Below are 26,668 nucleotides of genomic sequence, written 5' to 3' on the forward strand. Positions count from 1 at the left end.
TGGCTACAGGAAACAAAACACTCCAGAACATTCTCTTTTGCTGAATTCTGTTGGGAAATCCATTTCTATAGCCGTGAAACTGCATGAGATTTCAGTCATGTGGGCTTTTTAGTAAAAGAGAAACATGACTAGCACATAGCACAGAAGTGTATATCACTTGTGAAATGAGAAATAGCTTTGCATGTAATGAAGGCAAAATATGCAGAGTAAAAATATTTTGCTATAAATAAATCTAGTGATTTCACTGTGCACCTACATATTTAACAACTAACTACCCTACATGTCTCCTAAATTAGCTGTAGGACTTGCAAAGATTGATTTAAAGAGGGAAATAAAATTCTAAAAAAAATCTAAGAAGCTGAAGGGAAATCTCCTGTTTTTACTGAAGGATACAAAAATAAGATCCAACGGTCATTATTCAGGCCACCTTGTTATTCACCCTGTTTTCTATGCCACTGAAGCTCATGTAATATTTGTTCTCATGGTGTGTAATTTGCTAGAAACTAACTAGGAGCAGCTATGCAATGATATATGCATTTTGCCCAAAAAATACTCCGTAGATGTTTGCTGAAGAAAGTAGACAAGTTAGACTTAATGGCTTCTATAGAAATTTTGAAAGTGTTTGTGGTCTTTGTCAGAAAAGTGCCCATGCTCTTTCTTCAATTCTCTCCTTTTCCACAGCCTATTTCCTATTTTACCTATTACACAACTGCTCTTCTGTGACCCCTTATCTCAGTTCTAGGAGCACTGGAAAACTGGAAATTCTCACTCTCTTACCTCATTTCCCCAAGCAGCTCCCTGCTCCAGGTTCTCTTATGGTAGTCTCAGTTCTCTGTCACTTAATGGCCACATTTCATACTGATCCCTCCCAAAACATCACTGCTCCACAACTGTATTCTTCATTCCCATTCTCTCCTTGCTTTTTTCTATCTTACCAGACATTTAATCTCCCATTATTGATGTCTCTTCCAATATTGGTATCTGACACTGTATCAGGGGCACTTTGACCAGCTGGTCTTAGTCCTTTCCCCAGCCAGCCCAGGTCCCTCCTGCCCTGTTTTCCTCCAGCCCCTACTCCAGCAAGCTCAAGCAATGCAGTGTCTACAGCCACTCTTGCCCACTGGCAAAGGTGTTCTCCATTCTCTGTAGATGGGATTTTAGTCCCATCCTTTGTTCATTTAATTTCTGTGCTGATTCTTATGCAGTTACCTAGGCACTTCAAGTATTAGGTACCTTCTCCATTTTACAAGCTGGCAATCTTTTCACTCCTTGCACTAAAGCCCACCTTTCTATCTGGCTGTTGTTTCTGGTCTCACCTTTAAACATTACTGATTTGCCTGGCTGAAATGGAGCAGCAAGGATACAAGACAGACATTCTGGTATTCAAGACGTGACTCTAAAAATGATGTTTAGCAAGCATTAGTCTATAATTACAGCAGAAGTTTTATTCTTTGCCAAGATTAGTAATGGGAAATACAGGGAATGTTTCTTATAATACTAAGGAGATTTTTATTATTTATACAAAGGTAGCCATTAGAAACCAAATAATATTTATGATTAAAAAATTATGCCAAAAAGTAGTTTTTAAGAAACAACACATGCATCCTTCTCTTTACTTGCCTTCTAACTCAAGGCACCTAAAACAAGCATATAGATTATGTTCAGTTCATGAATTTCTTAATTTAAGACTAGCCTTAGCATGCTTGTGCTGCCCTAAATTGTACACCATAGAAATAATAACTATTAAATGCATCTTTCATTTAGACATAAATACAAAACAATACTGTATATATGTGTGCTGGTTTTGGGCTGTGGTGTAGTTAATTTTCCTCACAGTAGCTGGTATAGGGCTATATTTTGGATTTGTGCTGGAAACAGTGCTGATTATTTTTTAATTATTGCTGAGCAGTGTTTATATATAGACAAGGCTTTTCCTGCTCCTCAAGCTGCCCCACCAGTGAGGAGGTTGGGAATGCACAAAAAGCTGGGAAGAGACACAGCCAGGACAACTGACCCCAAATAGCCAAAGGGATATTTCATGTCATATGGTGCTATGCACAGCAACGACCAATGTAGGGGGTTCCAAGTGATGTTGTTGATCTTCCCAAGTCACCCTAATGCGTGATGGGGTCCTGTTCTCCTGGGGATGACTGTACACCTTCCTGCCCACAGGAAGTGGGGAATGAATTCCTTGTTTTGCTTTGCTTGTGTGCATGGCTTTTGCTTTCCCTATTGAACTGTCTTTATCTCAACCCACGAGTTTTCTCACTTTTACCCATCTGATTCTCTCCCCCATGCCACCAGGGGAGTGAGTGAGCAGCTGTATAGGGCTGAGCTGCCAGCTGGGGTTCAACCTTGGCAGCTCATTCTGGCACATGGGGCTTGAAGAGTTTGAGCTAATGACAAGTTTGATTGGAATGTATTCGATCAAATTTATAGCCCTTATTGGGTTTTAGATATTTATTGGCACACTCCTGGGTTTCCCTTTGGGTCTGCTTTCCTGACTGTTTATTAGAGCCTGGAGATCATGAGTGGCTGCTTTTTGCTTTCACTGCTTGCTGCACTGCTTATCACCTTACTCTGCTGTGCCTGGAGCATTTTGATAACAGCTCAGGTGCTGTGCCTGCTGGCAGATTGCCAGATCATTGCAGTTGCTGAGCTGGAAGGAACAGGCTGGAGCTCCAGGGCAGACTCGAGTCAAAGGGACTGTGACCTGTGCATGAGGCCACAGGAGATCAGGACACCCTGGAGTGTCTGTGGCTAAGAAAAAGCCCATGCCAGAGCAGGTACATCTTGAAGAACCTGTGAGCATGGTTGTGTTTGTGCTGCAGCAGGTGTAACTCTGAAGGGTAAGCCCATGCTGAAGAGAGTACACCTCAAATTATCCATGGCTGTGGATAAGTCAGTGCTGCAACAGGGACACCTTGAAGCATCGGTGACTTCAAGGTGCATGAGATCATTTCAGAGCACCTCAAAGCATGTGACCATGGATCAACCTGTGAAAATATGCTATATTTCTCTCAAGTTGTAAATTATTTCATATTTATTTTATATATAAACCCATATAATTATTCCTGATAATCCACACCATAAGTAGACAGAGAAAAAAAAAAAAGAGCATGAGGGAGAAATTAGCAAAGGTCAGACAGAGTATAAAGAATACATTTATGTTACTAGATTGCTTTCCAACTTGATCTTATCCATCAACATAAATCTTAGGGTGAAAAAGTGAGCATTTAGACTCCACCAAATGCATAGGATGTAGACCATAGAACTCATGCTGCACATTCATCTTCCAGAGCACAAGCACACAGTGTGATAGGTATGTTAGGTCACTGCTGTAAATCTGCAGTTTGAAAAAGGCTGTCGCTTTTCTCTTCTGCTTTAATGCCTGGAAGTCAACTATAAAAGCTTTATGGCCACAGTAAATTCTTCATCTGTAGAAAAAAAGCTGTGATCTAATGGTCAGGGGGAGCAACACTCAAGAAAGGAAACATTTTGGCAGTCCCAGAAGTGGCAATCTTCAACTGAATTTTTCCAGACCTGACAGAGAAAAGGTACTCATTTGAGTGGAAGTGAAAATCAAGAGATGTCTCAAGGATTGACACTGAGAGATAAGAAAATTGTATGGAGACCTTGCTTATTCATTGGACTTAGTGGACCCAAGCATCTACCTAAATAATCTTGCTGGGATTTAAGATTATAAGATTTAAATTAAACATGTTTTGAAAGACATTTTAAGCCCATGTAATATCCTTGCCTGGTTCTCATACAAAGAGAAAAACCTTAACAAGGCTAAGGTGTGTAATATCACTATTAGATGGAACACCATGAAAAAAATATTACTATTGATGAAAGGAACAATGTAGCTGGAAAAGGTGAACAAAAATCTGTGCTTAGCTAAGTTGAGAAACTAGGAAAAGTGTCTGAGAAATATGAAATGCTTTCATCCAAGTGCAAGGATATGCAAAGGAAATACAGAAAGTAATGGTGCGCTACATAAGCATTAAGATGATGAAGCACTATTTGAAAAGAATTTTAAGAGCTATCCTAGTGCTGTAGAATACCAGACTAATGTGCTGAAAGGCAAGTTTATTACTTGGAAACAGTCAACTTGCCAAACTGCTTGCAGGGCCCTTTGTGTACCTACATTCTTCTTCCCACATTACAAGCTGTAGTGCCAACGCACACTGAGCCAGCTCAGCAGTAACAATGATTTATTAGTCAGCAATATACTTAGAGCAAAGATCACCATAAATATAACGGTTCCAAAGTTTAACCTTTAGCATGGCATTGTTAGCGTATTGTGTTGAGAAATGAGACTTGGGTATAATAAAAGTTTCTTCAGTCATGTAATTAGAGGGAAAAGAAAGAGAAAATCAGTTGCCGCATAGGCAACTTGTAATTAAGGCTAGTCTAGGACTGGTTAAACACCTAGCTGGACATTTGTCTTCACCTGAAGGGGTAATGTTGAAATGGAGACACAAGCTGAATAGTTAAAAAGAAATATAAATGGCAACAATACCCAGCAGATCTTAATTTTCTTGATTAAAAGCCACCAGTTCATTGCTATCCTAGTGCAGTTAGAGTTGCATGCAGCTAAATCTACTTAGAATGTTTTTAATTAAACTATTGATTTGGAAGTCTTATTATTTTGTCAGAGAACAAATACCCAGTACCTGAATTTGAAAAGGGTAATGGGTGAACAATCCAGACTATCATAACCCAATGCTGCCTAAGGTATGTAAGCTTAAATGAAGTAGAAAAAACATAAAGTAAATTAAAAGTTATAGAGCGCCGTAAGAGTTTTAATATGAGTAACATGGGCAGGGAGGGAATAAGAAGTTAAAACTCTTCTTAGTAGTGCCCAGTGAAATGAGAAGAAGCAACAGGCACTGGTTATACTGTGAGAGTGATCAAACACAGGAAGAGGGTGTCCTGACTGGCTGGGGGGGGTCTCCATCCTCACAGATATTGAGCATCTAACTCTGTCAGGCTCTGGGCATTCTCCTCTGGTGGCCCTGCTTTGAGCAGGGTGGGTTTATCTGCTTAGTGATCCTCAAATATCCCTTCTAATCTCAACTGTGCTGCAGTATCAGAATTTTCTTTGCTCTAACCCACAAGAGGAAAGAAATTCTTAGTGAACATTTAATATTTTTTTTCTGATTTTAGCTAGGCAAACTGTTATCTAGTAAGACAAAATGCAGTTTTACACCTCAAAATTCTGTGTAGTTTGGATACCAATCTATCTAAACACCTAAAGCCCTCAATACCAGTGCTCCGGCTGAGAAAGATTTAATACTAAAATTGTAGATAAATTGTATTAATACCAATAGAAGCTGTAATTATTTCTTTTACTTGCTAATAGCCAAATAAATTTTTGTTTGCCTGAGCAACAGCTCTCAAATCTCCAAATAAAAACCACAAAAATATACAGTGAATTTGGATTATCTTAGCATCTCTAAAGAAGTTTATGCTTTTTGATGCATAACATGGCATAGAAAATAATTTGAGGATCTTGTCTACAAGATTTCTGTCATTTGTGTGAGAAATGGATCAAGCTCTATTTTTAAAAAGAAAACTTGCATTACATATTGCTTATAGCAACTCATTTTGAAAATGCATCACAAGTTCTACAGCAAAGTTGATAGTTCAAAGCAAGAGACTCATTTTCAAAAATGCAAAGCATAACTGTGATTTCTTATGCAAAGCAGGAAACTGAATGAATCAAAAAGACTTTTGAAGCTACATATTAGAGACCCTGAAACATTTCCAAGCTCCCTGCTGACTGTGCAGTGGAGAGGGACTGTGAGATGCATCACCTCCCTCTACTTTCCCACGTGTTTGTCTCCATGCAGAGAAAGCCCAGGCATGTGGCCCTGACAGGAGTCACAGCACATCCAAACAGAAAATACTGACTCGGCTTAAATTATATCTGTAACCATGCCTGTGGTACCTGGGACAGCTGGGGCATCTTCACATCAAAAGTAACTATATAAAACACACAATTTGAATGCAAGTCTGTGGACCAGTCCATTAGAATTATAAAATTAAATACTATCTTTTAAGCAGCAGCTTCTACTAAATAATTACTCTAAACCTTTTTTTTTCTGTTTTTAATGCTAAGAGGGAAGTAGTTGCTACAGAAAATAAAAGGGGAAAAATCACAGAATAGAATCAAAGTGAAGTAACTATTTCTCAAGAGCTTTTACTTTTAATTAAATCACAAGATTTATGAAGTCATGAAAGCATTGCCAATAGGACAAAGAAACATAGTTACAGGAGCTTAACAACATAGATTTTAAAGTTTTCACTTACGGCATTTGGTTTCATCATAGTTATTCGGGCAGTCAGGCTTAAAATCACAAAATTTGTCAGATGAAATACATTGTCCATCCCCACATGAAAAAAATCCTGCTGGACAGTAAAAAGATGAAACACCACCACGTGCAGATTCTGTTTCCCCTTAAAAGTCAGAAAAGGACATGTAAGTAAAAACACACATATAAAAAATTATAAGAAGTGCTTTTTATCTTCTTTTAATATAGCAACGTACTCAGCACAAGGAGCAGAGCACCACCTGGGCAGTGTGCTAGATTATATCACAGTTGATAAGAAACACAGCTGATCTCAATGTCTGCTGGTCTTAAACTACATCTTACTCTCCACAATATTCAAACTTTTGTGTGAAATGTTGTCAAATACACCTCAGTGTTTCTGACCTGGGCTCCTGTTAGGGAGCAGAGGTTGGCTATGGCTCCCTGCTCTTCCCCTCAAAGCCAGAAGCAGGATTTTCACCAAATCTTTCTGCTGTAGCTGTGCTCTCTCTGTGCTCAGGGTACAGTGAAAGCTGCAAGAAGCCAAAGCTGGGTGCTGCACCACTTCTAGCTTGCACCTCAACGTACATGTCAGAAAACACCCAAAATTTCAAAGAATGGGGGAACAAAAGGCCAGGGTCTTTTAGCTTTTCTTCAGTAGATTACTGGAAAGTGAGTGAGTGAGAAGAATGATGTGGTGCTTTTAGTCTTTTTTGTTTAACCTAACTTTCATAAATACTTATCTTTCTATCCAGACAGGAGCTTTTTTAAAAAAAACCCACCATTTTAAAACCAGTATCTTTGTGATGAATGGGTAAATGAGGGAGTTGTAGGGAAAATAATTAAAGCAAATTCATGTTTCCTTAAATACTTCAAACTGACTGTATATAGGGATCAGAGAAACCTTAAAAACACAACACTGACGTTTTCTATTATGCTTTTAAATTTTTGGGTATTAAATTCAGATACCTGATGGCTACAACTCATCTACATTACCCCTGACTGCATATGTGCCCATGCCATTTTTGAAAAGCAGCTGTTAGCATCAAGAGGACCAGAATCAGAAATCTGACAGAAGGTTATTTTATATTTCCATCCATTGGCACTTCAAGACTGCAGAACATGAGTACAAAGACAAGTTTGGTGGGCATTTATTATATGTCAGATATTTAGCAGTGATGATGGGAGAATGCCCTAAAAGTAACGCAATAGAATTTGCTCTTTAGTGGAAAATATAAGAAGCTTTGCTTCTGCCTCCCCATCCTAATGTGAATGTGAGGAGGTACAACATAGTAAATGGTGTGTGAAAATTCCCACCAGAGCTCACTTTGCAGAGCTAGTGCAAACTACTTATAGCAGCTAGTGTACAACACAAGGATGAAAGCCTTCATTGTAGAATCATAGAATGGCTTGGATTGGGAAGGACCTTAAAGATTATCTAGTCCAACCCCTCTGCCATGGGCAGGGACAAAGACCCATACAAAATGGCCTGGAACACTTCCAGGAAGGTGACTGATTACAGCAGACAGACTTTTTCTCAGACTATCCTCTACTTTGTTACAAGTGTCTTCAAGTTGTCAGTCAAATCACAGTTATATGTAAGAGGCATTGGGGAAAATGTATTGAAAACCACAAAACTTGCCTTTACTTTCCTGGCTGACTCCTGGAAGTGATCTGTTCACAACTACACATTCCTCTGTTATACTGATATCATCAATAGCAACAGCAGCATTTGTTGTCAGAACAGTACCTCGTAAAATAATCTGTAAAGACAGAAAAATAAGTTAATTTATTAAAGGTGATATGATAAAAACACACACACATATTTATGTATTCCTTTATAATTGATGACATCTGCACAGGAACTAAATAGTGCCTACAACCAACTGTGAACATCAGCCAGGAAAAAACTACAAGTGCAATTTGATGAGGTCAGAACTTTGCTCCTCAACTGTCAAAACCATAACTACATTTACCTAGCGGAAGTTATGCAACCCAGATGACCTTGCTTCAATCAGAAGTGGTAAAAGTCATCACTATTGAATGAATGGTCTTCCTGCTGGAACAGATAAAAATTATAATCTTCTTAAATTAGCTATTCAGGGTTACCAAATACAATGATTTACAACACCATTTAATTGTGTTCATCTATAGTATGCCTGCTGAAGTTATCAATGTGGTACAATAAATGTAGGGATTGATTGCAAATTGAAGTACCTGCACTGTCAGCCTCACCTCTGTGCTGGGAAGGTCATGGAACAGATCCTCCTGTGACTTATGCCAAGGCACATGGAGGACAGAGAGGTGCTTTGAGACAGCCAGCACAGCTGCACCAAGGGCAAGCCCTGCCTAACCAACCCAGTGGTCTTTTATCATGGAGTGACTACATCAGGGAAGGGATACATTTGTCAATTTTCTGGACTTCTGTAAAGCCTTTGACAGCCCACAACATCCTTCTCTCTAAATTGGAGAGAGGTGGATTTGATGGATGGACTGCTAGGTGGATAAAGAATTGGTTACATGATCACATCCAGAGGGTAGTGGTCAATGACTCAGAGTCCTGACGAATATCAGTGCTGAGTGGTGTCCTTCAGGAATCTGTATTTGAACCAGTGGTGGTTAATATCTTCATTAATGACACAGACAAAGGGATTGAGTGCACCCTCAGCAAGTTTGCAGGTGACACCAAGCTGGGAGCCGCAGCTGACACACCTGAAGGACAGAATGCCATCCAGAGGGACCTGGACAAGCCCAAGAAGTGGCCCATGGGAATCTCATGAGGTTCCCACCAAGGGCAAGGTGCTGCACCTGGGCTGGGGCAACCCCTGGTATGAACACAGGCTGGGGATGAGCAGATCGAGAGCAGCCCTGCTCAAATGGACTTTGGGGTGCTGGTGGGTGAGAGCCTGGATATGACCCAGCCATGGAATTCACAGCCCAGAAAGCCAAACATGTCCTGGGCTTCATCCAAAGCACCATGGCCACCAGGGCGAGGGAGGGGATTCTACCCCTTACATCTGCCCTGGTGAGACCCCCTGTAGACCATTGTGTCCAGCTTTGGGGTCCCCAGCACCTGTTGGAGCAAGTTCAGAGGAGGGACACAAAGCTGATCAGAGGGACGTGGCATCTCTGCTATGTGGAAAGGCTGGGAGAATTTGGTTTGCTCAGGCTGAAAATGAGAAGGCTCCAGAATGACCAAATTGCAGCCATCAGTGCCTGAAGGGAGCCTACAGGAAAGACAGAGAGGGACTTTTTACAAGGAGCTCTGAGCAACCTGGTCACATGGGGTGTCCTTAACAATGGTGGCTGGAACTAAATAATCTTTAGGGTCATTTGATGTTTGTTACAAAATTTTATTCTAATTCTTAGAATACTGAAACAATGGTTGTGCTCTTTAATAGATGCACCCATGGAAAAAGCTACATTAGATTATTTTCCATATGAGTATTAAAGAATAGAAATTCTCTTTTTATATTTCATCAATAAAAACAAATTAATTCTAAAGGTCAAAATAAAATACATTTTTGAAAGCGATGTAAATGTGATTTTTAATTACCTGAAAAGGTAATTCCTCAGCCACGCTTCCTACGGGTATATTCACTTTTGTCCAATTCATCTCAGGCAATCCTGAAATGTCACGTAATTTTTCCAAACTTCCGTTCAATGCAGTCCTCTTAAAGACAGAAAGCTGGGCATCCTGAGATAACCAGTACCAAAATCTTACCTGTTTAAAGAGTTTTTAATGGAAAGCTTAAAAAAATTATATAATCAATATGCAATAAATTCAGTACCACGTAATATATTTACGTTACAACAAAAAAAATGACATGACAGGTCTAAACACAAACTTGGCATAAAAGATGGGGATGTTTGAAATTCTGACATGTTGGGGAACAGTATCATTTCTAAAGACAAAACCATATTTAAAGGTAAAGTAATTTTTTACAATTTACTTCTAACTTGTATGTATCAACTGATGCAGACTGAATGATGACTTCCCTTAACACTTTTTATCTTAGTAAGCACTTAGAAACTTCTTAAACGTTATTTTTCTTTGCAAATGCTGAATATATGACAATATCACAGGCATGTTAATCTCAAAAGTGCAATCATTGAGGTACTCATATGAAAGAAACCTTATGAGCTTTCATTTGCACAATCAACATAAATGAATACAATCTGAAGACAGATTTTAAAGATAATCTATTCATCTGAAACAAGCAGATTGACCAATATATGGGAGGAAAAAACAAAGACTGTAGGTGGATGAGGCTGCTTGTGAGGCAGAAAAGATCAAAAGACAGTGAGAATCACAGTTTACTCCCCTGTAATATAGAGTCAGTCTGACACTTTTTTTTTTCATAATACCCAGGCAAAAATTCAGCAGAGAACTGAGGGGAGAAAATAAGGTTTTCAAAGACTAATTATTTTCTTTCCCCCAAGTCCTTTCTGCTTCGCCACATAGTGAAATACTAAAATCTCTTCAACTGCAATATCTTTACTTCCCTGCAACACCCTTGATCTTGATAATACTTGAATCTTCAGGAAGGTAAAACAAGAGATGGATCAGTCATTCAGAAATATTCCTGTTAAAACACATAGCTACTTTTTGATATCTCCTGGCTTCATGTCTGGTTGATTCAGTCTCTCAATGTTTCTTTTTACCACCACTCATGAAAATCATGTCTTATAGAAAATAATCTTAATACCTATTAATGAATTGGAATGCTTTCATGTAACCTTTTTCCTCCCAGGCAAAAAGCTTAAGAAATAGAAAGCAGCAGGTATACAAACACTTTCCAAAATGAGTTGTTTGAAGAACGACACTCTAAGCAATTTAGATTGCTTTTGTCTATCAAACAGTTTTTCAAACAAATTTATGTTTTCATTAAGTAGGAAATAATTTTACCCTCCTTCTGTATGTCTACACATTCTACTATACAATGACTACTGTGTGCACTAAAGAGCCATAAATAGAGAGCTGGGACTAGAAATTTGCTTCTACCACTCCAAACCTTGAGCTGAATGAAGATGTTTCTTAGCTTATGTCTGCAAAAAGATGCAACTACAAGAAGCTGTAGAAAGAAGTTACTTCTAAGCTTCAATTAACCAGAAAGGCACAATATAAATCTGTTGTCCTTCAACACCAATTTTATTTTCTTTTTAACAACTGGAGCTAAGGAACTTGTAAAGCTAATAACAAACAGATCTCTTTATGTGGATCCTTTTATCCTCTCAGTGGGACATCCAACAGAGGGCATCATCTCACATTTATACACGGAGAACATAACACATCGTAATGAGCAACACTTACTCCTTGCTCTTTCCCAGAAATAAAAGTATGCAGGGAAAATGTGGCAGAAAGCCAGTCTTCCAGTCTTCAGAAACACTCTCCTGACAGACATGTACAGCTAGGTAAGAACTTGCTCTAGCTTTTGTTGAATCTGAGAATTTTAAATTTATTTAATATGTGCATACTTATAATAAAAATCGTTTCTTTTCTGACTTTGAAAAATATGTGCATCCCCACTGCATTTGTGTTTATTTTGAATGCAGACCAAACTCTGCAATAGATCTTACCAGAATAATTCATCGATTCACATATCAGTTGCGCCCAGTTTGCCTTAAGGGTTTCTAAGATAAATTAATCTGAATCTGAAAGGTGCTTATCTACTCAGCATCAAAGTCTACAAAAGAGAGATGAAACTCTCTAAACAAATGCACTGTGGATACAAAGGCTGTTGGGTGTCCCAGGAGTAATGCAATATGCAAGGCTTCAATGGGATGTCCAGACCTTCTGAGCTCCCTGCAGCAGCGTTCTGCTGGAGTTTATCCTGCAGCTATTTTATTTCTGATGTTTCATAACACTGAGGTGTCACGTGAAGATTAAGAACTGCAGGAGTGCCTTAAATGACAGCAAGGCACTGTTCTGGAATTGTTTCAGAGGCTTCTGCTCCTCAGCTGCAAGTTGCAACTATTCAGCTGAGATCAGATAACTCACTGAGATGTGTAGTCCAAGTGAGCTAGAGTTTCAGTAAAACAGATTTAGCTAAAATAGCAGTTGTTTCTGGTCCCTTAGATGACATATAACCTTAGAAACCTAGATCCAGCTGGAGTAAAAAATTCTGCTACTTGTTGGACCTTCTAAGTGCAGTTCCTTCTTTTCTGACATTTTCATTTTTGAAAAAAGTTTTCTTAAGTGGAATCAACAGCTTCTGTTCTACACTGAGTCTGAAAAATTAAGCAACCAGTCTAAATTTTATATTGTTTCTCTAAAGCCTCTTTCTTCCACTGAACAAAATTAAATTATTTTTGCAAGCTTTTTCTGTCTTTTCCTTTTCTCCTCTCTGACTTTTTAAATCGGAAGGGATTATACAGTATCAGAAAAAAAACACATCATAACTACACAGCTTCTTCCCAATATGTCATAAGCTTTGAAAAGTTATAGAATAGGAGACTCAAAAAACCTCAGGCAAAAAGAAAAAACCTTAAAATTGTACAGTGTCTATTCATTTTATTCAGTGGCCAAAATGACAAAAATACAGCTGTGAATGTTTTCTTGTAGTGCATAGTTTTTGTACATATTTAATATATTTCTTCAAGTTTTGTTTTAAAAATATAGATTTTTTTGAGTCTAATTATAAAACTGTATTTTCATTTTTTATCTAGTATTTTTCTATTCATTTGTCCCTCTTGATTCATTATTTCTGGTACCTTTCCAGATAAACCACTATCCTGGCTGGTTGTTTTTCAATTCCCCAGCAGAACCACAAGAAATTTGACCAAAAAATAGGAACTCTCAAGTACTGCACTGATCAGCTTAAAAAGCATCCTCCTCAAACCATGAATTAAAATTTAGTACTTGTCTGGAGTATGGTATCTAATTCTCTCTGGTCACACCAACATAGCTGCTGTGTATAGTGATTTTCCTGCCTACAGACAACAGAGTGGCTGTTTGATATAGCCCTGTTATTGTTGTCCAGATACCTTTGTCACAGTATACAAAAACCTGGAGCATGTCCTTAAATCTGAGACACCTGCTGAGTGCTTCAGAAAAGAAGAATAATAATGATCAGATATAAAAATTTGGCATCAAAGCAGTAAAAAGTTGCCTGCTTCTCCATCCTCCCAAAGAATCAGTCCGTAACTCCTTCCACTGGTATTGAAATAGAGCTCTCAGTAGCAACATTTAGAGCATGAAGAATACCTGATCTGCAGCAGGTGAGGGAGAGCTCACAAAGGTGGGGACAGACAAAATCAAACTGTTACCTGGCAGCAGGAGAGCCCAGGGGACAGCTTGACAAGGAAAGGGCTTCCCAGGTGAGACATGGCCATCTTTGTGCTCATCTGATGGGATCCACTGAAGTAAATGAATGTTCCTATAAACAAAATTATTTTTAAGTATCAGAAATACATCATGCTCCAATGGCAAATAGCTACCTCAGAGAGGTAACTATACGCTTCATGAGACACATAAAGATTATTCATATATTAAAACAATCAGAACTGCTTTGCCATCAGTTCAGTCTCTGTGGCTAATGAGGAGGGTGTTGTAAGAGGCTGTGACAGCCAGTCTGTGCGGGCAAAGACAAAACTGAATTGCTAAATGCTCCTGTCTCTTCCCTCTTGTAAAATTACCATGACTGATTCCAAAGACAAGGAGATAGGGAGAAGGAAATAAGGCTATTTGGGCAGCCATTGCTGAGACTCTACTGTTATGGTGCCTGCAAGAACTTAAACCCAAGGAAGTGACTGCAGAGCCCTTCAAAGGGAGTTCAGATGCTGTTTCTTTGAGAGCATTACTGTGCAGACCCACTGGAAGTATTTTCTATCTGCTCTCTTCAGGCAAAATCCTTGAGATCTCCAGCCTCAAAACACTACAACTATTATTCATCACCTTCACACATTGCCTATCCACTCTCTGCATGGACTGGGCAGAGCAGAGGAGCTGCAACACAGAGCACCCTGGAGAACAAACAGCAGAGAGCTTAGCCAAGATCCCTAAAGGACACGTTTTAATTGGCTTAAATAATGTTTCAAACAGAATTTAAACCAGAAATTACTTCCTTTAGGGTACAGTATTCACTCTCAGCACAGCCCAGCCACTTTTAAGCATGCTAACAATGTTGCAGACCACAGGAGCCAATGGAATAAGCTATATTTTCTCATGGGGTCCACAGACTTGACATTGTTGTCTGTGCTAGTGGGGATGAAAGCTTAATTAAAGATCTAATCTGAACTCTGGCAAATGCACTGCGTTTGGATTTGAACTACAGCAGATGTGCTTCAGACAAAGGTAGGGAAGGATAAACATTTTCAAGGGGCCCTAAAGGAGCATATTTTGAATGCCGTCAGTGCTGCCTTTGCTGAATACTGAGACTTTTTCATGAAAGTCTATGCAAAACAACACTAAAGGCTCAGTCTTTTTTGAGCATTGATATTACACATATTGCCTTACATCTTGGAAAATCAGCTATTGTGCTGCTGCAGTCATACTCCTGAGCCATTTATTTCCCATGGATACGTAATGAAGCCGAGGGTTAGGTCCAACCCCACGGGAATAATGGCATTGCTTTAGCAAGGCTGGCACAAAGGGGGGACCATTCCAGCTCCCTGCACAAACAGGAATGCTGCACTCTGCAGCATGAGGGAAGCTCCCCTCATTGGAATGCAAGGGTACTTCAAAGGACCTTCTTTTAATTTGCAGCTGATGCTCTACAGTAGCCTTGTTAAAATCTTCATTAATCAAAATTTGCTGCTGCCCTCCCCAGGAGAGAGGAGAGATGAGCACTCTGTGGCACTACAAGTAATGGCTGTAACCTGAAGGATCTTGATTTAATGCTGGCAAAAACTTGCTCAGATTCTGGAATCCGAATTCTAAAGATGTGGCTGTAGCAGGCACACTGATAGATGGATACAAAAGTACCTCAGAACTACCTTTTCAGCTGGCTTATATGGAGAATGCAGCATTACTGGGCTCAAGAGGTGGGGCATTGTAACCTCCAAATCTGCTTGAGGCTTCAACTTACAGCAACACTGGACCAAACTTGCAATGGTACAGGTATCAAAGCAGTTTAAGTGAAGCAGCACGTAGCTCCATATGAGTGATTTTAGGATGCTACTTAGGCTGCAGAGCAGGTGTTTCTGCCAGCAGCCTTCATTCTGACCACATTACCCCTCAGATCTCACAGTACCTAGGGCAGAGAAAGACACAGGCAAGGGCAGTGCACCTCTCTGGAGCTTTGAGAATTTGGAACCTGTAACAAAGTAGTGTTTACAAAAAATGCAGCAACGCAGATCCATTCCCACTCTACAGAGACAATAGAATGAAATGTCAAACCTAGAGAAGTGAGTAGCAACTTTGGTGCACTTCATCACATGAGGACCAATGGAAAAAATGACTGCTCAGGTAGAATCATTCTATAGCACACACATATGTGTACCCCCTACTCTTTGCTCACATGCATTTTAATCCTGGAATTCCTCTACCTTTGAATGCCTGAGGTGGAAAATCTAATATTTCACATTTCTTAAACATGAACATAGAAGAGAAGTGTAGAGGTCTGGCTGAAGATAACACACACAATTAATTAAATTAAATTTAAAGAGGCACTGCATTGTAACCCAGATTTTAAAGTAAACTTATCTCCACTGGAAGAAGTGTAATAGATACAGTTTAAAAAAGTTAAAGTCACAGAATATTTGCCAATATTATTTGACAATGATAAACATGCTCTGCAGTTTTATTTTTATGCAATGCGCTATAATAGCGTTTTCATTTTGGAAAAATACTAACAGCCCTCTACTGGAATAAAATGGTTTTCCAGCTGAATGCATTGTATGGCAAATATAGACTGAAGCAGGAACAATGCTTTAAAGGATATTATACTCACTCTATTTTTCCCAGACAATATGGATTAATTCAACTGCACTCTACAAAAAGCTGTGTGTCCAAATAATGCTTCCAAGAATGGCCCCTTTGTGAATATTGCATAAACAATGCTTATGATATGCACAAAGAAAGTCAGCTGTCAGTTCAAAGGTCAGTATCTCAAAAAAATTGCATTGTCTCATACTTCACTGGTTGTGCCAGCCAGAAATGAAGGTTACAAAGACACAGTAACTACATCACAGCTAGAAAAGAGCATCTCCAACAGACTGGCTTCCTGTAACAGATTACCTGTGTTATTTACACACAGTGTGGCATCCATCTCAAACCAGTTTTTATTATCTGTCTTTAAGCATTTACAAACAGGAATTTCCGTGACAGAAGGAGGAAAATAATAATAAAAGAAGTCTCACCGTGCCCCAGATTATTTGTATGACCTCTGCCAGGGAGTTCTCTGTGAAGGGGAGCCTTTTCTTTCATTATGTTCCAGTCAGCATCACCTTTGCTCAGTGGCTTCCATCCGCAAAGGTCACTCTCAAAATCACATAAGGTGTAATTAGCTGTGGTGAGAACAATGAGTGATCAATAAGTTGAACTTGAGGCAACAGTTTAATGCCACAACTATGACTCTTTTGTATTTAGATGTACTAAGAGTGTTAAAGAAACACAAATACTTTTCACTGCCAGGTTATTCAGATGGATAAAAAGTTCTAGAATACAGGGAAGGGTTTGGGAAGGCCCCTCCTTTCTTAATTAAACTCAGAACCATTAAACAAACTACCTGTAAGAGAGCAAACTGTATCACAGTAAAGACCTTCTTATAGGCTGCTGAGAGATTATGAAAACAGTATTAAATATTTTCAAAGGAAGAATTGTACTCGTAATTTAGTTATGAATGTGTGAGAAAAATCAGACGTATTTAGAGCTTAAAGTACATGGAAAGCAAAGATGAATTCAGCCTTCCTTTAATTTATTTTTGAAAATGAGATTAAAATTTATGAATTATTCAGATCCCCTAGAAATTTTTATTGCAAAGTAAAAGACCATTTTCTCAGTTGGTATGGATTAGACCAATTTAAATTGTATAAAAATTTCACACACTCTTACACCTATTGAGTACAAATAATTATTTTGATAAGAAAATTGTATACTCAGAGTTTTCCTTCCTGGTCTAGAATAGCTTCCCAAAGCACTATATTTAACTCTTGGGGTCACTTATTGCAATTGCATCCATTACTTTAGAACTTTGTCACTTTCCTCTCCCACAGCACATCTATCTGATCAGATCAGCCTCAGACACGATCATACATATTTCTTCAATTTTCAGATTGTACAAAACCAAAATTAAATGCATCTTTATTCAAGCACCACTGTAGCAAAGGTACATCGTAAAAGTTTCCCAGGAATAAGGAGGTTATTTGAGCAGCTAAATCTTAAAGTACAAAATAAATCACAAACATCAGTGTCTCATATCTGGCTTCACCATATACATTAAAATTTGATGGTGCATGGTTTTCTGTTTAGTACAGGGTATTTAGCGCCACATGAAACTTGGTTAACTTATTTAATTACATTGTCATGCTTTTGGAAAGGTATCTTTTCAATTAGTCTTCAACTGCCAGTACATTAAGGTTGAATATGCAAACTGATATCCAGCACTAAGCTGTTTTGGTAATTAATACCATGTCTAAGCATTGTGCTTTCCATAGCTAAGCAGTCATGAGAGAACCAGTGTGATACAAAAATCCAAACATTTTTTTGCTTAAACACCTCCTGGCCTCCCTAAATCCTGCAAAAGGTCTTCTGCATGAACAGCTGACTGCAGTGTCTGCCTAGTAATATCAAAAAAGACATCAATAAATGGCACCAAAAAAAGAAAAAAAAAAATTAAAATAAGAGTTTAAATATGGAACTAGGATCCAGATGGTACTAATGACTAATATTTCATAGATCAATAAGGTATTTACCATGAAAACATTTTTCCTAATTATTATTTGCTTTAAACTAGAGGCATTTAAAATCTCAAGAAGACTTGTTATCACACGAAAAACAACAGCTTTCATGTGATCAGACAGAACCCATCTCTGCCCTTGATGTTCAACAAGAAGAGAGGTGTGCTGAAATCAGCATTTCTTACATTGCTAGCTAGTAGTACAATAGCTTCCAACACTATAGATGTAGAAAGAAATATACAAACATCAACTTTTAGGCTGAATATAAAAGCAGTGGGGAAAAAAGAGACATACACACACAGCAAAACATTATTCCAAATCAAATGCTTTGGTCCAGTCATTTTTTTCAGACTTTATTCAAGTCGGAACACAATTATAAAGGTAGGAAGAACACTCATGGTAGTCACTTTGGGGTTTTTTTGTTGTTGTTCATGGTTGGGCTTGGGGTTTTTTTGTTGATGGTGGTTGGTTTTGGGTTTTTTTCTTTAGGGTGGTGGGGAAGAAATAGAATATGATAATGCCGACCACATTTTAGATGCTAAATGCCTTTCCATTACACCTTTCACTTGAAATTTAAAGCTCTGTACAAGCACCCAGTCATGCAGAAACACTGGCCAGAGTCAATTACCAGACCTAAGTGTTCCCCCTATGTAGTATCTGGAAGTGATACTTCAATTAATAAATGTAAATATGTTGTAGAACAGCTAGTTCTACAACATAGAACTAGTGTGGATTTCACTCACACTACAACTGTGAGTGAAATCCACATTTCCAAATTAAGAATTTAACTTAAACTTTATCCCTACTTAATTCTAAAAACTTAAGAGGTACTTGTAAATGGTTAATCAAACTTGAAAGAAAAGTTCTGTGCTTTGGCTAAAACTCAAATCCAAGAAAGACAGTTTCCCAGTGTGTTTTTACATTCCTCAAACATTAATAAATCTTAAGAAATGTGCCTTTCCTATCAAACATTCAACATTTTTCTCTGAACCTTCAAGTGATTATAGGTAATCTTTCACTATCCATGGCTGGAAAATAAGTGACTGCACAGCCTATAGTTTTTGAGTAGTCATACTACAGTTAAGTTTGACATAAATCTCTTTTCTGATATATTGCAGCCCTTCCTACTGCAATTCTCAGCACCAGAGCTTATGTTTCATATTTCACTAGGAAGATTTCAGTGGATTCAAACTGCAGAAAGGTTTTTGACATTTTGAATGGAAAATGAGTCAATTCTCTATTTTAGACATTCACTTATTTATAATTCAGCAAAACAGAAAGAAAAATAGAAAGGAAACAACAACTTGCATTAATTTTACCAATGAGTCAAAATTTAATTTTATTTTTTTATTTATGTGGATATATGAGTATATCTTAACTAGTCAAGTAGTAAACTACTACACCAGTTCTACAAAACCCAATGATGCAACCAGGAAAATAAATTGTTCCTCAAATACTTCTTGAGTTTCAAGAAATAAGTGTAGGTTACTAAAGCCATAAAATACACTGGAAATATTTTTCAATTAGTACAAACCATTTTCAACATATTAAAAAAAAAAAAGGACACAGGAAAAAAGGCACATATTTCACTGGGAGGTTAAATGGGAACGTTTTTTTTTTTTTATTAGCTTACTCTATCTATCTCAGCTCCTCACAATCCTCTGGGGAAAACAAAGAAGTTCTGTTAACTAGACTGGATTACCAGCCAATTAATATTGCTTCAGCTTTGCTAGCCTGCAACTGCATAAAGGTTTTCCATCCTGCTCTGGGCACTCAATCAAATGAACACAAATGGGGACACTCAGCTGGTCTCTCCATCAGGTTGGTGTTCCCCTGAATAATAGTATTGAATGAGGAGGGCTGCTCCCCTCATTCAGTGTGGCAGCACCTGAGCTGCTTTGGAATTTGAGGTAATAACTATCTGTATGAACAGAAACCAAAGAACCTCTTTGCCATTTACATTTTGTCACTTCTGCCTAACATTTTATGTCATTTTGTGAAAGCAAAGGGTTACATATATAACTTCTGAGTGTGCACTTTCCCTACCAGTTTGTGATTAGTTCTATTAACACAGAATATTTTAAAGGATTCATCCAGACACATCACACATGGCCATAGGTCATCCAGCCTGAACTTCCTGATGTTATAAGTCATTAGAGAGATGACTCATAACTGCCATAGGTGACATAGTCTCACCTCCTTCTGAAACTACTCAGCTCCCTTGCTTAGGGTTAAGAGAGCTTAAGAGAATCTCCTGTCAGCCCTTGGTCTGCAGAGGTCACATTTGCTTTGAGCTGTTCTGGTGAACCACAGAGGCAGTGCTACACAGTGCTTGTCAGCAATGAGGAGGACTGTTAAAATAATGTGGGTGCAGCTTCTTATTCTCCACATGCACATATAAGATTGATGAACAGATACTGACAATTTCAGGCAAATCATGTGCCACAGAAAGCACACAAATGTTTAGTAAAACAAGCATTTCAGACTCAAATGTGCTCTCTCCTAACACTGAATGGTAATAAAAATATTTGCATCTGTGTTCATCTGCTCTGGAAGGTTTCAAGGATTTGCAATTTTAAATTGCTGTACTGTGAATGAAATGCAGTAAAAGGTATATGGCTTTAAAATTATACAGGTTTCCTTCATTCTACATATTCTATATTCATAAATTATTCAAATCCTATGAAAGGCTGAGAATATTTAAGGTAATACTAGAAGTGTTAAATTAAAAGCAGAAGAGGTAAAGACAGGTGTTTTAAGAAAGCTTCTAATTAAGCTGAATGGAAGTGATCCTCTTCCATAAACACCTGTAGGATGACCACAGCCCACAATAATTTTGAATTTACGTGGATGCTGATGAGCAAGTAATTTCCAGAAACAGTACCATATCAAAGTGTGATATTACTTGAAAATAATAAGTGCTTCCTAGACTTGTTTACAAGTTTCCAGGACTGCTAGCTACTGATTCATTTGTATTTATGGGTTTATAAATGTTGTGGAGGTTATGTATAAATAATACAAAATAATAATAAGTATGGTTTTTGAAATATTAGTTATTTGATGCAGTATTTAGTGCAAAACATCTTTATATTAGGTAGGAACTTAAGAAAAGGCATCAGCATGAAAGGGATCTTTATAATCCTTAAAATTATCTAAGTACTGTTTGAATATATTAACTAGGTTTTCATAGTTTGTTATCATTCTCTGAAATAAGAAATTTAGAGGTGATCACAAATAAGAAGTGTCAAAAAAGACATAATAAAAATGTAAAATTTAAGAGTAAAATCAGTACTTTTATAACTTGTGCCTTGATTAGATTATTTTATTTTAACAGAACTACTCAAAGATGGTTACTCATGTGCATAAGTGTTTCCTAGACAACTTCCTAATTTATAAGACCTTTAAGCCTCATAGACTTAAATATGTATTTATACAAATGTGCAGAGATTAAACAGAAAGATTAGGAAGCATTACTAAACATATATGTGTTTGCTCTTGTAATAAATTGTAGTATTATAATACTATTTAGGTCAAACCAATATGACCAAAGAGAAACATTATTTTTAAATTCCTTATTATAATGAAACAAAGAAAATCTTAAAAGAGGGGAATCCTTCACATTGTTAAGTAACAGATGTCTGCCTTTGTTTTCATTCAGTAGGATATCTGTCAGACCTTTCAGTACTTGAGAGCACTTCAAAGGAATGATCACCTGAGGATGTGTCAAAGGATAGAGGCTAAGAGACCTAATAAAGGTTAAAATATGCATCACTGTACCAGATAGGAAATTTTACTGAAAATCAGTATGAATAAATATAGTGAACTCTAAACATCTTGGAGGACAATATCAAGGTCTGGTGGAAAGTGTACATAATGGGAATAAAAAAACAAAGGACAAAAATACATGAGGATTTTTTATTTACACCTCTTTAGTTCAGAACTATGGAAAGTGTCTGAAAGATGGTCTTCTAAGCTGACCAAATTGCTCAGTATCTAAATTCCATTAGGGTCCTCTTTCCTGAAAGGAGTGTGGGATGTATCCAAGACAATGTCATCCATTAAAATGGGCCAACTTTAACAATAATTATTGCTATTTTAAAGGTGGCTATTTTTCTTTCTTCTCTTCACAGCCAGTAGTCAGAACAATAAGCAACTACTACTGGTTAGTCATACTTTAGAAAATAACCTTTTTTCCACGATTTTTTTGGGAGGATGAATATACTTTTGTGCACTGCTCCAACAAAATAATACCTCTTCAAACTGCAAATATCTCAACACCTAGTCATGCAAACAATCCCTATATCTCAGGTTCAACAGAGTGTCATAGTTTCTTTATTTGAAGGGAGCTAGTGGAGAAAGGGATTCACTCACAGCAGGTTGCTGGGTCCTCATGGCTGCCATCAGGGCGATGTGGGTGACAGTCACAGGATGCTCTGGGCGCCGTGGATTGCCCATCACTGCCGGGGGATTCTTCCAAGGAGCAGAAACATGCTGGCTCTGATGGTGCAGCATCCCAGAGCTGGATGCTATTCAGGCAGATGAAACCTGCCCTGCTCTGGAATGTTCCTTTAAACATAAGCTGTAAATTGTTAGGGTTAAAATATTTGCGTTAACAGACAACGGAGTGAAACTGATTTTTATTTACGCAAAATGATTCTAAGGTGTAAAAAATGCTGCAAAACTTCCATTGCAAAATCATGAAAAATTTCCAATCAGAATCTGCAATTTTGTATGACTAGCTCAGGTTGAAATGATGGAAAATTTTAAATTAAAGTTGAATGAATTCCAAGAATGAAGTAAAAGATAAAGAAGGCTATTTAAAAAAACCTCCTGATCTCAAAAATATTTAGCTAAAAAATTGTAATTTCCCTGTGCTTTAGAAAGGTGTCCTGAAATGTAATATGGTAAAGACTCTGTTTTCCTTTCTGAAGTGTCCCTAAAACCTCATTTTGCAGGTGTCCAAGAGAAAAATTTCCAGTTACAGGTGCATAAAAGGGGCTGGGGACTGTCCTCAGACACCAACTGGCACAGCAGAGCTTAGCAATTGATAGCTGTTTGATCACGTGAAATGAAATGGTGCTCCCAGTCCCTGCAGTGGGGTTGGACCCTATTGCCTGTAACCCTGGAACTATTCTGGGCACTGGCTGGGAGGTGGCTGATTTGTTTAGGTTAAAACCTTTCCAGGTTCCATGCTGAGGTTTTAATTACACAGACTATCACACAGCAGCCTTGGGCCTGTGCCCTCGCCCTGCTTATTTTGCTGCTATTGACATAGACATAGAGGTTCAAGGAGCATTTTTCTCTCTGACAGAGTTCCCTTGCTCTGAGCAGGTTTAGCACAAGCTGATTTATAGCAATGGAATTCCAGAAGAACATCTGTTGCTCCTGGCCACAGTGAAGCCCAGCTCTGCTGGCTCTCAAAGTGATGAAATTACCCCATTTGTGCTCTCCAGGTTTCTTTTACCTGAGTTAAAGCAGCAAGCAGGAGAAAGAAAGCTTGGATTCATCAAAAATATTAGGATGGCAGTAAAAGAAAGCACTGAGAAACAAGTGCAAGAATTGGAGGAATAAATACAAAATGGATTTGTGGGTTTTGATGGGCTGGGTCATGACCAGAGTGTGTCTCAGAAAGTAGTTATGTGCAAGAGTCAGACAGCACAGTGTTAGTATCTGACAAAACAAAAGGAAACTAGAACAGATGTGCTTTGGGAAATAAGCAGAAGGGTCTAGCACACTCCCCAAAGCCTGGGAATTAGGTTGGGGTGAAATCTCAAGAGGCATTTTTCCTTCTCAAAAATAAGTTATATATGTCATTATCTTCCACTAGAAAGAATTTCTTCAAAATGACAAAATTCCTCTCATACTCCCCATTTTCACTCAACCAGTTCAAAAAGCAGAATGCTGTGCTGAAAATATGAAATAACCACATAATTAAAGATACTATCTTTCCTTCCCTAAGTGCAAGGGATCTTTGCAGTCTTTGTACAAGAATATATAGTTTGGGCTTCCTACTTATATGCAGACAAACTGAGCAGGCTTTTGTTTATTTTTAGATACTACAGATAGCTTAATTATGCATCTGCTTGTTTATTCAAAATAGTCCTTGTGGGAAAAGGAGAGACAGGCAACAACACACACTTAAAGCTACTAGCTTGCTGAAATGCATTCATTCTAACATCTGTCAAACCATCAGTTCCTGCAGTGAGCTTAGTCTTTGTCCTTTCACAGAGATTATATCTTCATCTGATTGCTGAAACAGTAAAATATGATGGCTATTTGCAGAACTACAAAAAATGTAAATGAGAAGTTACTTAAAATGAAAACTTGTTAATTAGTATAAGAAGTAAATAGTTGCAATTTAGCACATATCTATGCTTGAAATTTTAAGGAAAGAGGTATCTTCTCAATTAGCGGTTTACATAATTTCACTGAAATTCCATAAAAATTATTTACATTATCTCAATAGTAGATATACATTTAAATTAGTTAGAAATATCTAAGTTGGACTCAGATGACTAATTAAAAACAGATGAGATTTGTGTTCATTTTCTTGCCTGTTATTAAAGTCCAACAGCTTCTGCATGTCATGTTTGTGTCGATGTTTTGTTGAGATAAAACCAGAGATTTACTCATATTGAAGCAATGAAAAGATAGCAAGACATTCAGAGTACACACAATCTTAACAAATTTTTAGGTTTCCTAGAGGATTTTTAAACAATGAAGTAAAGCATCTTCAAAAATTGAGCACAAGCCTTTTTCATTCATACCTTTATATTTTCTAGCCTTGTTGGTAGCTGCATATTCACTTTGACCCATTCCTTCTTAGACATGATGTTGGTTTCCCACAAGACATGCTCCTTCTGTAAAATGTAGAAAACTATGTTATAAAGACAATTTTTGTTCCTCCAGAAGTTATCAAGGCCATTTTCTTTCCTTGATCTTTTAATCTCACAGCCAAACAATCTCTATGTACAAAGTTGCTCTCTGTGAGAATATAGAACTTCTCATATTCCTTTGCAATCTTTGCACTGAGGTCTGTTGGAGAGAGGAGAAACAACACATGTTTACTGTGACTAAACAGACTAATAATATAATTATCAGGAGTTGACTTGGTAGAATTAAAGTTAATTAATATGTAAATTAAGACACATTATTGCTTAGTTTAACAGTATGTTTCCATGGTGTTCTCTGCCTAAGTTTCCTTTCCATAAATAATTGCGTATGTTATGTTGTGTAATTAATTAGATTTGGTTCTCTTAGAACTGAATTTTGGGCCTACCAGAATAACCCAATCAATTGTGCTAAAAACTTTTTTTAAAATCTGTAAAGCAAGCACACAGAGTACAACCTAACAACTTTTAGTCATGTTCTGAGTTACCTTAAACCTCCCATTTTCGCTCCACCTCCTAAGGAAAACAGCAAGAGTGCTAAATACTGTAAGGCTCCCTTTATGTAGACACTCCAAGCCCTTTTGATTCAACAATCTGGCAAAAGCAGCTCACACTCATTCTGCTTCTGGTCATGATCCTACTTGGAATATACTGAGGCATAAAGGAAAGAAGACAGAAATTTGAGTTTTATGCACCTACAAAAAATCATTTCAGGCAGTTTCAAAATAGAGCAAAACCAGAAAGACAGAAAAAACCTGCAGGGAAAGTTAATATAGGCTATACATACAAACAGACTTGCCATTACAAAAATCAATATTGAGACTATTTTTAGGAAACTGCAATGTATTTGTCATTACTTTTGCATAAAGAATAGTACAGAATTAGTGGCAGTTCAGAAAAAGAGGCAAAGCAGGATAGGAGAAATGGAGAGTCTCTTGTATGAAGAGAAATTGAAAGTATAAAAACAATTTATCTAACAGGAGATTACTAAAAGGGGTTATGACAGGTATTTCAAATGTTATCAATACTAGAGACAAGGACAGTTATCTTTTTTCCTGTTTTGAAATATAAAAGAGAGAAGAAATGTGCTGTCTATTGCTTGATAGACTGTGAGGTCTGAGCCAGCAGAACAACACTGATATGATTTGTTATGTGCAGCCAATTAGTGCTCTTTTCCAACCAAGGCCATTCTGATATATTAGCAAAGCTGGAAGATTAAATCCCTGTTGAACATGTGTTCAAAGATCAGTTTTGGAAAACTGCAAGACAGGGCGAAGGCAATAACCTAATTTCAAACACTGAATGACAGAAGAGATCAAACTGGATAACGTACATGACATACTTGATTTCAGAAATAAAACTCAGCCATGAGTTTCCACATCAGTCTAGCATGTATTTGTCCATTTGTTTATGTGAGACATTCAGCAAAATTCTTTCAATATTTTGGGCACTTCACTGTGTAAAACTTGCTTCATTTTACTAAATAATTCAGCTTTCAGAGGAAATCTATTAGCCTACATTAGGCACATCTAAGACACAGAAAGGGATGAAGTACTAGGAACCAAACTGCATGGCAGTTTAAAACCATAGCCTGTGGTTAAATGTCTGCTTTCAGTTAAC

The 26,668-nt window shown here is 37.7% G+C and overlaps 1 protein-coding gene across 1 annotated transcript in view; it reads right to left on the minus strand.

Annotated features, from left to right (window-relative positions):
• Window positions 1-26,668, minus strand: part of MALRD1 (MAM and LDL receptor class A domain containing 1) — a 229,886-nt gene that overhangs the window by 176,160 nt on the left and 27,058 nt on the right. Inside the window, exons 8-14 of the mRNA XM_085050566.1 lie at window positions 24,926-25,018; window positions 22,530-22,737; window positions 16,620-16,766; window positions 13,587-13,696; window positions 9,874-10,041; window positions 7,960-8,080; window positions 6,319-6,465 (exon numbers count right to left, since the gene is read on the minus strand). Coding sequence (XP_084906692.1) covers window positions 6,319-6,465; window positions 7,960-8,080; window positions 9,874-10,041; window positions 13,587-13,696; window positions 16,620-16,766; window positions 22,530-22,737; window positions 24,926-25,018 — 994 coding nt within the window. The remainder of the gene's footprint in view (window positions 1-6,318; window positions 6,466-7,959; window positions 8,081-9,873; window positions 10,042-13,586; window positions 13,697-16,619; window positions 16,767-22,529; window positions 22,738-24,925; window positions 25,019-26,668) is intronic.

This window comes from Lichenostomus cassidix, chromosome 2 (assembly GCF_008360975.1).
Source record: "Lichenostomus cassidix isolate B80296 chromosome 2, HeHo_3.0, whole genome shotgun sequence".
In the NCBI taxonomy this organism is placed as follows: domain Eukaryota; kingdom Metazoa; phylum Chordata; class Aves; order Passeriformes; family Meliphagidae; genus Lichenostomus; species Lichenostomus cassidix.